This window comes from Lynx canadensis, chromosome C1 (genome assembly GCF_007474595.2).
Source record: "Lynx canadensis isolate LIC74 chromosome C1, mLynCan4.pri.v2, whole genome shotgun sequence".
NCBI lineage: Eukaryota > Metazoa > Chordata > Mammalia > Carnivora > Felidae > Lynx > Lynx canadensis.
Window position 1 is genome coordinate 183,405,055 of NC_044310.1, and position 14,102 is coordinate 183,419,156.

General features: G+C 40.4%; 2 protein-coding genes across 3 annotated transcripts in view; one reads left to right on the forward strand and one right to left on the reverse strand.

The window, feature by feature from the left end:
- Nucleotides 1-743: 743 nt before the first annotated feature.
- HSPD1 (heat shock protein family D (Hsp60) member 1) lies at nt 744-12,521 on the reverse strand. Of its 2 annotated transcripts, none has more exons than XM_030324303.2 (12): nt 12,221-12,521; nt 10,884-11,059; nt 9,477-9,729; nt 7,589-7,671; nt 6,977-7,072; nt 6,393-6,486; nt 5,963-6,131; nt 4,018-4,117; nt 2,758-3,003; nt 1,940-2,114; nt 1,476-1,654; nt 744-1,373 (listed from the first exon to the last, which is right to left on the reverse strand). In XM_030324303.2, exons 2-12 carry the CDS (start codon nt 11,055-11,057, stop codon nt 1,221-1,223), a joined length of 1,722 nt encoding a protein of 573 aa, XP_030180163.1. In that variant the 5' UTR covers nt 11,058-11,059; nt 12,221-12,521; the 3' UTR covers nt 744-1,220. The 2 variants fall into 2 exon arrangements, with proteins under 2 accessions (XP_030180163.1, XP_030180162.1); XM_030324302.2 differs by lacking the exon at nt 12,221-12,521 and adding an exon at nt 12,005-12,122.
- A 59-nt stretch (nt 12,522-12,580) lies between these two features.
- Nucleotides 12,581-14,102, forward strand: part of LOC115520178 (MOB-like protein phocein) — a 44,536-nt gene continuing 43,014 nt past the window's right edge. Inside the window, exons 1-2 of the mRNA XM_030324305.1 lie at nt 12,581-12,663; nt 13,269-13,433. Coding sequence (XP_030180165.1) covers nt 12,661-12,663; nt 13,269-13,433 — 168 coding nt within the window. The 5' untranslated portion in view covers nt 12,581-12,660. The remainder of the gene's footprint in view (nt 12,664-13,268; nt 13,434-14,102) is intronic.

Here is a 14,102-nt window from a genome sequence, read left to right on the forward strand (position 1 = left end):
TGCCCCTCCCCTGCTCACGCGCTCTGAAAAATAAACATTAAAAAAAAAAAAAAAAAAACCACACACATTTCCATACTGTTTCCATTATGGAAACACATTTCCATACTGTTTCCAGTGCATTGAGCCAAAAATCTGCTTTACATTCTTAAATAAAAGTGAAGATACTGGGCTGACCCCACCAAGCAAGGATGCCCTTCCTCACTGTCCATTATGCTCGAATGGCATACCTCCCTTTCCACTGAAGCACACCCTTCTACACACCCTGCCCTCCTCACTTGTGGGTACCCAACAGGAATCCATTTATTATGCTGACGGTTTGAAGCAGTAACTATAACCTCCACAAGAAATGACAAATTGCGCCTTTATGACCAGACCTCAACACATAAAATAGTGTCCACAGCAATCAGTTGTCACCTTTAAAAATTTCCATTACCATAGGGTGCCTAAATGGCTCAGTCCATGACCTCACCATTCATGGATTCGAGCCTGGAGTGGAGCTGTGTGTGGACAGCTCAGAGCCTGGAGCCTACTTCAGATTGTGTCTCCCTCTCTGCCTTTCAAAAAGAAATAAAAAATATTAAAATTTCATTATCTACATAGTAATATAATTGTAGCAAAGAGAAATGGAAATATACTATATGCAGAAATGTTTTACACACTTGTACCAAATCCTACCCCTACCCCTCTTTGTCTATTGGCTTTCAATTTCTCTTATCTTCTAGGTCACAGAAAAGCTAACACAATTAAGTTTAAACAAATTTTTATTACACAAAGGTTGTCACATAATTGGATATTTCTCTACTTTGTACACAATTATTCTTACTCTCCACAGAAAGGCTGCTTCTTAACTTTTCATCTGGTGATGGCAAGCACTAAAATCCTGATTTTAACAGAATAATAGTAAAAATGCCTCAGTGATTTAAGTTGAAAGCAGTACATTGGTACATGGCTCTTGCATTCGGTTATCAGGAATGTACAAATGTCTTTTTATTCAAAAATACAAAATAAATTATCTGTAGGCATGGACAATGACAGCAGTAAACCATTATATGTTGTCAACTGAAACCAGTAACTGATGGTTATAGTGATTTTCTTAAACATCAGCCAGCCTTTTCTTCAGTCATTTCCTTCAACTGACTTCTCTGAAGTTATTCTTGAGGAGCACTGCCTTGAGCTTCCTCTCACAGTTCATTAACAATGGTAAAGCGCTATTCTAGGAATTAGAACATGCCACCTCCCATACCACCTCCCATTCCTCCCATTCCACCCATTCCGGGGTCCTTCTCTTCCTTAGGAATTTCGGTGACTACAACTTCTGCTGTAGTTAACAGAGAGGCCACTCCAGCAGCATCCAATAAAGCAGTTCTTACAACCTAAGGAAAAAGTTTGATAAAATATTACCTTTATCCTTAGTAAAAAATAAGACTTAACAGAAGATTCTTGAAAGAATTTTTAGAAAATGGCCAACCATTTACCTTAGTTGGATCAATGATTCCCTTTTCTACCATATTCACAAAATCTCCAAGCATAGCATCATAACCAACTTCTGAGGAACTCTGCATAATTTTCTCAACTATCAATGATCCTTCAACACCTGCATTCTTAGCAATGGTCATTGCAGGAATTTTGAGTGATCTCTTAATGATTTCTATACCTAAAGAAAACAAGTTTTAGCAAATTTGGTTTCATTCTTTCTTTTGTAAAAATTACAACACAATTTGATACAGGGAAAACCCAACTGGGAAATTCCACAGGTCAAATCATTCCCCCCCAAGAGATGTGATTTCATCTTTCATCTGTCCTCCGATTATTAGTGTTATTCTTCCTTTGTTATACTGGTAATTGTTTTGTGATTTATTGTTCTATTTGATGGGCAACAATATTATTATAGCAGACTAAAATCACGCTGCAAATAAACTCATTTGTAAGGCAGTTTTACCAATTTTTTGATCTTCATTAGCTGGAGTTATTGAATCCAAGGCTGGAATGCACCGAAGCAGGGCACAACCCCCTCCCAGAACAATGCCTTCTTCAACAGCAGCTCGGGTAGCATTGAGGGCATCTGTAACTCTGTCTTTTTTTTCATTCACTTCAACATCACTTGTGCCACCAACCTAAGAATAAAAGAATTCCAGTTAGTATGGGCTTCTCTGATTCAAGATGCTGGCTGGCAAGAGTCATTAAAAAGCACTGGATTTTTTTATTTACTTTTGAGAGAGAGCGAGCGAGAGACAGCGAGAGAGAGAGAGACACACACACACGCAGAGGGCATGTGGGAGAGGCGCAGAGTAAGAGGGAGAGAGTCCTAAGCGGGCTCTGCACTGTCAGTACGGAACTGAATGTGGGGCTTGAACTCAAACCGTGAGATCATGATCTGAGCTGAAACCAAGAGTCAGACGCTTAACTGAGCCACGTAGGTGCTCTGCAATGGGTTTACTTAAAAAACAAACAAAAAACACCAAAAAAAAGACCATGTAAAAAAGGTTGCCTACTTGTTAAAAGTGACTGCATGACTAAATAGCTAATAGGGTGAGTACAGTGTCCTACATCAGTCCAACGTCAGCCTGATCTTTAACAAAACATCTTGGTTTTAAGGAAAGAATATTCCAACAAAGAAATTTTGTATAATATATATCTCCATGATGAAGTTATTTCCCCAAACATTTTAGTTACATGGCCCTAGTGGGGAATACCACAGAAACAAAATCATTCTTGAGCTCTGAACCTAGGAAGCTCATTTACAACAACGAATCTTACCTTCAGCACAGCTACTCCATCTGAGAGTTTTGCCAGACGTTCATTCAGTTTTTCCTTTTCATATTCACTAGTTGTGATATCTAACTGTTCAATGATTTCTTGGATACGTTTTTCAATTTGAGCCTTGTCACCTTTTCCTTTTAAGAGCATGGCATCATCTTTGGTCACAATGACTTCTCCAACTTTTCCTAAGTCATGAGGCTGAACATCTTCAAGATTTAGAGTCAACCCTTCTTCTCCGAACACCTACAAAAACATTTAAAAATGAACCACTTGCAGCTTAGTTTTTCACTGTACCAAGTCTGTCAGTAATACATCACATGGGTGTTTTGATGAGAAAAACATCTTACAATACTGTATTTCTTTGAAACATGAGATTTTAAGATTATGACTAGTCCAGAGAAGACTTGATCGAGTTTCCCACTGCATTTCCAACTTCTCAGTTAATCAAATTAACATTAGCTTTATTTGAGGAAAGTATAAACTCAAACAACTCCTCAAAGGTCATATTTTTGGTGGTATCGGGACTGGACCTTAGGCCTAAACTCTTAAATCCTATGTGGTTTCTACAATATTTTATTTTATTAAAAAAATTTTTTTTTACTGTTTTTGAGAGAGAGAGCAAGAGAGAGGGAGGGAAGGGGCAGAGAGAAGAGAGGGAGACACAGAATCTGAAGCAGGCTCCAGGCTCTGAGCTGTCAGCACAGAGCCCGACCCAGGGCTTGAACTCACGAGCCGTATCACGACCTGAGCCGAAGTCGGATGCTTAACTGACTGAGCCACCCAGCCAATATTCTTAGAAACAAATTAGTCTTGGGGTGCCTGGGTGTCTCAGTCAGCTGAGCATCCGACTTCAGCTCAGGTCATGATCTCGCAGCTTGTGAGTTTGAGCCCCGTGTCGGGCTCTGTGCTGACAGCTCAGAGCCTGGAGCCTGTTTCAGATTCTGTGTCTCCCTCTCTCTCTGTCCCAACCCACTCGCATTCTGTCTCTCTCTCAAAAATAAACATTAAAAAAAAAATTAAAAAACAAAAAAACAAATTAGTCAAATAACCCTATTCTTGGGCTAGACTCATGGTAAGTTAGACAGGGGACCTTAGCAGTACTTAATCCAACCTATACCTCCTAAACGTCCAACATAAACACAAATTAATAGTTTAGATAATATCTGACCGTGAAAAATGTAAAATTTACCTGTAATAAACTTCAGACCTGGAAGTATAAAACATTCAGTAAACCAACATCACATTTATTTTACTTACTGCACCACCAGTAGCAATAGCCATATCTTTAAGCTGGTTCTTTCTATTGTCACCAAAACCTGGAGCTTTGACGGCTACAACCTGAAGACCAACTTTCAGCCTGTTAAGAACAGTTAATAAAAATCAGATTTAAATTTAAAAATGCTTATCTAGTTCTTAAGTTCTAAGTACTATGATTACTTAGGAAACATACTTTTTTTATTTTGAGAGAGAGCATGCAAACAGGGGAGGGGCAGAAAGAGAGGGAGAGAATCTGAAGCAGGCTCCAGGCTTCCAGCTGTCAATGCAGAGCCCAATGGAGGGCTCAAACCCACAAACTGTGAGATCATGACCTGAGCTGAAGTCAGACACTCAACAGATGGAGCCACCCAGGCGCCCCTGGAAACCACACTTTTTACAATTTTTGGCTTTCTTACAACTTTTGGTCAAATTAAGACAGGAAAGGGCAACTTTCCATTCATCCGTATTTGCCAATATCCAATCACCTTCGTAATAAACTGACCTTACTTTCCAGTTAAACTAGACCCAGGAACAAAAATATTATCATAAGCAAAACACCTTTAACTATGACATAGTGATAAATATTTTATAATTTTCAAAAATCAGAAGAGTTAAATTTTAATTTTAAAATATTTAAATATTAAATTTGGGGATCTAATGAGCATTTACTACTGCTCTATGGGTTCCATTTAGTAGTAATCAAGTTACTACTACAGTTACATTTGAGCAAGCAGTGTTCTTAATCTGGTTCCTTCATAAATGTAAGTATTACCGATAATAACATTAAGCTCACCTGCAATTTTATCAGATACTGAATGCCTGGAATATATAATCAAAGAAATGTCCACTTGAGACCAGATAGTGAAACAGAAGGAATATATGGACACTAAAACAAAACTGGTCTATTAGAGCCAAATAAAAATCAGAGGGGTAAACTCTGATAATATGCCAAGAAAATCAGACACCCAACTTTATAGCTACCAGTAAAATGGCTCAGTGAAACTCTGTAGGTCTATTGTTTTTTTATTTTGGTTTTAAATCCTACAATAAGACTTTTCAGATCCCAAAAAGCAAATCCAAGCTAACAAACATTCCAGGATAAATAAACTCACTCAGAGCTTTTGGGTCAAGCCATGTAACTCTCCTACATACCTGTTTCATTTGTGCATTTCCATTATAATAAAATTGGAAATATTACTTTTAATATTTAAATATTTAATAATAAATAAATAAATATTTATTTAATATCCTCAATTCCAGGATTAGGAGCACATTTTAATGATGTCCTAAGGAGCGCCTAGCTGGCTCAGTTGGAAGAGCATGTAACTCTTGGTCTTGGGGTTGTGAGTTCGAACCCTACGTTGGCTGTAGAGATTACTTATTTTTTTTTAATGCCCTAAGATTCTGTTTATAGCATTAAGCACCTGCCTTAAAGTCAAAAGTAATACATTATAGATTAAAAAAAAATTATCTTAACCTCAACTTATCTTAGATTGAGTAACAATTTATTTCAGCCTATTAATTTTTTCTTTTAACAGATTATGTAAAATGCTGATAGCTAAATACACTCTGATCTAAGGCTTAGAAAATGATAGTTTACTTCTCATTCAAAATTGTAATTGTGAAAATATTTTTCCAGATAAAAAAACTTAGTCATTTCTTCCAAGCAACTGTAAACGTTCATAATAAAAAATGGACACCATACAAAATTAGGCTATCTTATGAGAAAGTTGCACAAATACTATGGATTTTCACATAGAACCCATTCAAATACAAAGAACCATTATAACTGGACCAAGAGTTCATGAAGCACACCTGTATCACACATAACTCTAAATACAAACACAAGTGGTTCAATGTGAGGATACATAATAGAGATTTCAAACATCAATACAAAAAATTGCCTTTCATCTGAAAATGTAAACCAAACACCACTGCCTATTACCTATTCAGAACAAGTGTACTCAGAGCTTCTCCATCAACATCTTCAGCAATTATGACCAAGGGCTTACGGTGAGCATTGGCAATTTCAAGAGCAGGTACAATGGACTGGACACTAGAAATTTTCTTTTCACTCAACAGAACGTAGGCATCTTGGAATTCACATTTCTGCCCTGCAAAAACAAAAAACATTTTAAATCAATGTTAAAACATTAACAATATTTTGAAATAACTGCAATTTCTTTAAATGAAAAAGCTATAACCCAATTTCAGTACATTTCAAGTGACTACTGAGTTCATGTTTTTCCCCTTTCATTTGTCATTTACAGTAACTTTTGGAATACATAAATTTATTTTCTTAGAAGTATGGCCTAATGCTTATAGTTCGACACATGACAAGCTCTATTTTTTTTTATTTACTGACTTGCTCTTACCTTTTGATGTATTAATAAAGTATGGAGAAATATAACCTCGATCAAATTTCATGCCTTCAATAATTTCTAATTCATCATTTAGTGTTTTTCCATCCTATAACAAATCAAACAATTAGTTGTACGAATTTCATTAAAGAAACACAAAAATTTTTAATTATGGACCAGATTAGGAGACCCCATTGATCATAAAGGATCCAGGCAGAACTATGCAAATGCCCCAGGACATCCAACTCCCAATTCTGCAAAAACTTCAAAAATACATATCTGAATTTTTATATTCAATGTGTTATATATATATGCAACACACAGTTTGAATGTTTTATTTGGAAAACTGTTTTGATCACCAGACAACCCATACCAAGCTATCATAAAAAACACACTTGGGGCGCCTGGGTGGCTCAGTTGGTTAAGCGGCCGACTTCGGCTCAGGTCATGATCTCACGGTCTGTGAGTTCGAGCCCCACATCTGAAACCCTGGCGCCTGTTTCAGATTCCGTGTCTCCCTCTCTCTGACCCTCCCCCATTCATGCTCTGTCTCTGTCTCAAAAATAAACAAACATCAAAAAAAAAAAAATCACACTTGCCTTTACTGTGATGACACCTTTCCTTCCAACCTTTTTCATTGCATCAGAAATGATGTTGCCAATTTCTTTATCTCCATTTGCAGAAATGGTAGCAACCTAAAACAATCAAGTTACTCTTCCAAGTTAAAAAGTTAAGGCCAGTGTTCTCAATCAACTCCCTTTCCTTTTCCTACTAACTTCCAAATTGATAGTGTGTGTGGGAGATACAGTCTAACAGTTCTAAGGAAGTGTTGGTTCTGTTTTCAATTATCATTTGGCCACATTGTTTTTAAAAGATATGACAAACATACAACTACTCTTAAAAAAAAAGACTCCCCCCACACCCCGAAAAAAAGTGATAATATTCTAACATGACAAAAACTATGTACCTTTTGACAAATGACTAAAGAACGTTTTCCATACAAAAAAAATGAGTTTTACTCAGAGCCATGTAGAACTAAAGTGACAGCCCACTAAGACTCCAGCTATGGTCACTGCATTATTTTCAAATGTTATTTGGCAGTAAGAAAAATGCTTTCAATGTTAGTGACTGGTTAGTGTTGTTATTCTAACACTGGTATGTGATTACGGAATAAAATCACATGTTTATTGTAAAATATGACAACTCCTTACCTGAGCAATTTCTTCAGGGGTTGTCACAGGTTTAGACTGCTTCTTAAGTTCAGCAATTACAGCATCAACAGCTAACATCACACCTGATTTAAGAATAAATGCCATTAACAATGCTTATTCTCTCATGGTTCCTTGTCAAGTAAAAATTCCAATTCATATTAAATGCTTTAATGTGTTAATACAGCCTAAACAATACTGTGCTGGCACTTCTCCTAATCACATGGAGTTGGATGGTGCACACTCAAACAGGAAGTCTGATAAATGAAGAACCAGGTCAAAATTATTCTGAAAACTGTACTAAGGAAAAAAAAACTATGGTGTATAATTTCAAGAATCTCACCATTCAACTCATTCTGTGTAAACTATTCCCAGTCCAATCATGCTGCATGTTTCCAACAGGGTCACCCAACATTTCTCTCAATTGAAAATAAGGGATTATGCCCCTACAGGTTGTTTTTAATTTTGAGAGAGAATCCCAAGTAGGCTCTGCAGTGTCAGCAGAGCCCGACTTGGGGCTTGATCTCACAAACTGTGAGCCAAAACCAAGAGTCAGATGCTTAACCGACTGAGCCACCCAGGACCTCTATACCCCTACAGGTTTTAATATCTGAAATCTCCTCCTTTAATATGTAATTATAAATAAAATATTTAATAGTCAACGGCAGCACAGTATGGATTTATGAGAACCTCATTTTGTTCAACTGGGATGAGTGCTGGCTCTTCCCTTTATTTTGATAAAGGGTAACTTCAAGAAATAAATCCAAAGAAAGGCATGTAGTAATCACTTTTTCAGGGAAGTAATTTTAATAAACTCAATTAACATTTGTCCATGATTTACATTCAAACTGCTTTTAATGAAACATTTATTTGTACCTTAAACACTGAAATAGATGGGATGCTGATACATCAGTGTGCTGGGATGCCAATTCTGACAAAATTGTTAATGGCACCCCACTTTACTCTCAAGTCTTCTCTAATTTGGACAGTAACACACCCTATAGATAAGCAGCAGTTACATTTTCTTTTTTTTTTTTTTTTAATTTTTTTTTTTTAACGTTTATTTATTTTTGAGACAGAGAGAGACAGAGCATGAACAGGGAGGGTCAGAGAGAGAGGGAGACACAGAATCTGAAACAGGCTCCAGGCTCTGAGCTGTCAGCACAGAGTCCAACGTGGGGCTCGAACTCACAGACCGTGAGATCATGACCTGAGCCGAAGTCGGACGCTTAACCAACCAAGCCACCCAGGCGCCCCAGCAGTTACATTTTCAAGATACAAAAAATCAAGTTTTAGTACACAGCTAATTAACAGCAGTGACAGGACTTAAGTTTGTATCACCATGAAGCTCATGCTAAGGAGATCTTTAAATGGTGGCCTAGTTTCCCAAAGCAAGCAATAATGAACAAAATGAAGACCAATAATGCATTATGTGCTGTTAACAGGCAAAAACAAAACAAAACAAAATCCTGCTTTTATGTATACACACACACTAAATTTGACGTCCTGGATGAATGGTATAGTTTGTTTAGCCCTACTCTGTAAAATAGCAAAACTGTTTAATACTCTTTCCCTGCTCTAATCCCCACAAGTTTACTATCTTCAAGGTATACAGAACATGCTGTATCTTCCACCAAACTGTTCCTTTGGGTGGCGGGGGGAAGAGGGGGTTTGGGGGGTCTCTAGACACAGGGAAGGGAAGGACAACAAAGAATGTCTTAGTCCTATTTCTCTCAATGCCTAGCATAGTACCCATCACATAAGCCAGGCATCCAATTGCTATTTGCTGAAGAAAAACTCCATGTAAGATTGTTTTTAAGAGAAAGAAGAAATAAGAATCAACTTTCTAAGACACTTCAAAACACTGTGGTGACAATGAAGACATTCCTACCTCTCCTGATTTCCACTGGATTAGCACCTTTGCTAATCTTCTCGAAGCCTTCCTTGGCAATAGAGCGTGCCAGGACAGTAGCAGTAGTGGTGCCATCTCCAGCCTCTTCATTTGTGTTATTGGCAACGTCTTGAACAAGTTTAGCGCCAATATTTTTATATTTATCTTTTAAATCAATTGACTTTGCAACAGTCACACCGTCTTTTGTTACTTTGGGACTGCCCCAACTCTGTTCAATAATCACTGTTCTTCCCTAGAATTGCAGAGAAAAAAAAAAGTGACAGAATCACATACTCTCTAAGTACTATTTAGCGTAAAACAGGAACTTTTAATAAAAAAGTAGTTACGTGAAAGCCTCAACACAAACTGTCATTATTTAATCAGATCTGCAGCATGTAATTTCAAAGGCAGGTTCATCAGTGTTCTTAGGTTACAGACAAAATGACCTCTCTGTTGCCAAGTGTATAACTTTGGATGATCTTTTATGGAAGATATAGATCCTAGACTGAAAGATGTTATCTCATAAAAAAACAAAAACACAAGATAAACCAAATCAATTTGGTAGATAATAAAATGTCAGAATACTCTTCACATAATTTATAGTTTTGTCTGGTGCCTGCTGTCTTTGAAAATAATGTGAAACTTATTTTTAAACTTGCTTTAAAATTTAGTTACTAAAATACTAGCAGCAAGACACATACAGTTCACTCTTCCAAGGCTGGTTCAATGTTAAATCTCAAACACAGTACAAACAGTACTGGCAGCTTCTAGATTTGAATTAAAGGTGCTACTTGTGAGGCAGGCAAATGCCATATTTTATATAGTACGTATGACTACTTTGATACTGGAACCGTTAACCTGAAATCACGCATCACTACACTTGTGCATCATCTTCAAAAGCCTCAAGTTATGTTTTTACTCCTCACCAACCTCTTTAAGTTAAAGAAGATTTAACATTTTAAATGTGCTTTGGAAGACAATGAACAGCAGAAAAGTAAAACTAGTACCTACAAACACATACTTGAGGTATTACTGGAGCTAAGTTACACACTAACGTCAATATTTGATACTAACTACTGGGAAAAAATCCAAAACTTAAGCAGGCAAGCAAAATTAATTCTACTTTCCGTTTAGGAACCCACCTTGAGTTGTGAGTTACCACTGGATTACATCACACATCATATGAAATAAAGTTTCCCGAATTTGAAAAAAAAATTTAAGCTTTAAGACCGTTAAATCAAGTTAAAAAAAAAAAGATTAAGCGGTAATTTGGAACTCTTTTATGTAAACTGGGATTTCTCAACAATGGAGACTAAAGTATTTACTGTCTATGTGACATCATTAAAATATTATTCCTTAATTCAGAATGCTATAAATTATAACACAATAAAATAAAAATATTGATACCTTTGGCCCCATAGTAACAGCTACAGCATCAGCTAAAAGGTCTACACCTTGAAGCATTAAGGCTCGGGCATCTGCACCAAATTTGACATCTTTGGCATAGGCCCGAGTAAGATGAGGAGCCAGTGCCCTGGACACTGGCCTAATTTGGCGAAGTACTGCGGGTAATCGAAGCATTTCTGTTGGGTGGAAAACAATCAGATTATCAGTACATTTATACTAGCACTATCCGTGGTGCATTACAGCACAGCACAAACATGACACCTGTACACCACAAAACAAGAAATGTTAGATATAAGCTGTATTGATCCCTGCCCTACACGCGGCCCACGTTAACATAGGTTCAAACACCAGCTACTAACGCAAGCTTGAAGAGGCCGCTCCCACGCCTAACCTAGAGAACTAGCACGAAGTACACCATGTCAGTGAATCCCCACGGCCACCTACCCCAGCCGCTAAAAACGAGTTAATCTTTCACCGCTAAAATAGCCTCCTGGGCAAATCCACTCCAAAAATGCTCCTAAAAAAACCAAATCTGCAGGAAGGGGTAAGTTACAAACCAGAATGACCAAGGGAAAAAAAATATTCCGGACGGTGCAAAAATCCGTTTAGTAACAGGAGTCTTTGTATCAACTCAGGGCTAATGTATCAAACTATCCGCAGGGCCGCGATGCTGGGGGCCAAGGCCCGGCTCTCTACGCCCAACCCCACGTGTCTGTTTTTAGGACGCCCTCAGCAAGGTCAAGGGTGGAGATGCCGTACCCCAGCTGCCCACGGGGCCAAAAGCGGTTCCCAGGCGGCTGCGACCACCCTCCCGGGGGCCCTACAGTCGATCAGGACAGGGCTGCAACGAGAGCCCACGTGAATATACGCCCCCGATTGCATACAAACTACCGGGCAAGCCCTCCCCCCTGCGCCCTGCCCGGGCCAGCAATCCACGCCGCACGTGATGGACACCGACATGGACCCGTAAGGCCTGGCCCGGCGGGTCCGGGCCTGCGGCGCCGTAGGGAAGCCCTGGCTCTCCCCTTCCGGCTCAATCAGGCAGGACCGCAGCGGACGGGGAAAGGCCCGGCTCCCAGGTCCCAGGCGTCTGGGAGAGGCGGCGCGGGGCGGCCGTATACCTGCGGGGCAGCGGCAGGGCGTGCGGACGATGAGGCAGGCCGTCGGAGGCGAGTGAGGGACAGAGTGCACGGCGCACACGGCAAAGAGCCCGTGTCCCCTCCCTCCGCCGCTTCCCCCCGCCCCGCGGCACCGCGTGCGCGGGCTGCGCCCACCCCTTCCCCTCCACCGGGGCCCCGCAATCGGCAGTCACCGCGCCCGGCTCCGCCCCTCCCTACCCGCGCAGGGCCAGGCAAGTGAGCTCAGCCCTCCCAGTCCGGCTTAGGCTAGTTCCCGGGCTGTACTCGGTTCGAGAACTTTCCGGGAAGCGCTGCGCTCTCTGTGGGTCAAGGTTCAGAACGCGTCATTTCCGGGAGAGGGGCGAAGAGCTAGTACTTTCACCCCGGCAGGCGGCCTAGAAAAGCCTAGAAAGAACTCCTCTCTTCTTCCGCCTCCCCGTCTTCGCGTCAGTGGCCGGCGCACAACTCTCGGGACGAATCGCGCGGCGCGCTGGTGCAGCCACCCTCCCTTGCGGGGAGGAGCGGGGGGCGGGAGCAAGCGCGCCTGCGCGTTGGGAGGCCTTTTCCCACGTTCACGTGGCCCGGGGGTCGGACTGCGGGTCTCCTTGCGGCGGCGGCGGCAGCTCCAGAGCAGAGCAGGAACTGCGGTGTCCAGAGTCATGGTGAGTCTCGCGTGGCCTGGAGGACGAAGAGGACTTCTCTGCTTATAGCGCTCGGGTACCCGGGTGCTTCTTTGCAGGCCTACCGGGAGGGGTAGGGGTCACTCAGTGACCCGCGCCCGCAGTAACCCTGGAGAGGCGAGGCCCACTAACCCCTTTTATTTGCCAAGGGCTCTGCACGCGTGTACCCCGCATGCTTGTGGGCCTGGGGGCGGGAACCCGGACTCACGCGCAGCTGCGGACCCACTTCTGCGAGATCTTTGTGGGTGTGTAGTATCTTGAAAAGCGTGGCTCCAGGCAAAGGGGTTGACTTGAGTTCTGTGAAATTTTCCAGAACAATTGAGGTAGGAAAATATTTGACCTTGGGATAAACTAGGTTTACTCTTAAAGCTGTCTGCTGACCGGAGAAGCAGCAACGACCCCCCTAACACACACGGAATGGAAATTAAACTCGGCAGGTAGAGCAAAACATTCAAATGGTTTTCTTGAACGAATAATTGGAGTTTTGGCGTTAATTTTGAAAGCCACACGTGCTTTTTGATGTGTAACGCGTCGAACATAATCACATACTGCTTTTGTTTTTAAACTTTATACTCCTTTTCTTACAGGCAGGACAAGCGTTTAGGAAGTTTCTTCCTCTCTTTGACCGAGTTTTAGTTGAAAGGAGTGCAGCCGAAACTGTAACCAAAGGAGGCATTATGCTTCCAGAAAAATCGCAAGGAAAAGTTTTGCAAGCAACAGTAGTAGCTGTTGGATCAGGCTCTAAAGGAAAGGTAAATGGGACTAAAGTGAAACTAGTTTTGTATGGAGGAGAAAAAAGAAATACTTGGTGGTTATTAAAGGTAGTCTCTTATTAAATAGCTTTGTGTTTTCTTCAAGATTGTTCCCTAATTCAGTCATGTCTGATATGCCGCTTTTAACGAAAATGATTATGTAAAATAAAGTTGCTTATTTTGTAGGATGGAAGAGTTCCAGAGTATTAAAATCAGTAGCCATTTGGTAGCTGAGTATGACCAGTGTTTTCTTTAAATTCTAAATTTTGATTAAAACAAAAAATTCCTCAAGATGATCTGTGGGTTCTTTGACTAGTTGAGGGGAAATTTAAACTCTCGATCTAACCTCTAACGCTGTAATTGCCCTAATCTTTTTAACCATTTTTGGCCTTAGTTGGCATACTTTCGAAAAGAACTGGTTGGATCTAGCCTTAATAGTCATTCTCCAGTAACAGGTTAGACCTCAGACCTGAAAGTCAGCCAGAATACACAATAAATGCCTTTGGGGTCAAATACATTAATTGCATTCATTGTTCCAGTTGCCCCTAAGAAAGCTCTAGGAACAGCTGTCCCAGAGTCAGGAATAGGAAGTCTCTGGGGAGTGGGCACTATGCTGCAGTCTCTTCTTAAATTTTTACTTTAATGAAGAGGATATTGAGTCACAAAAGA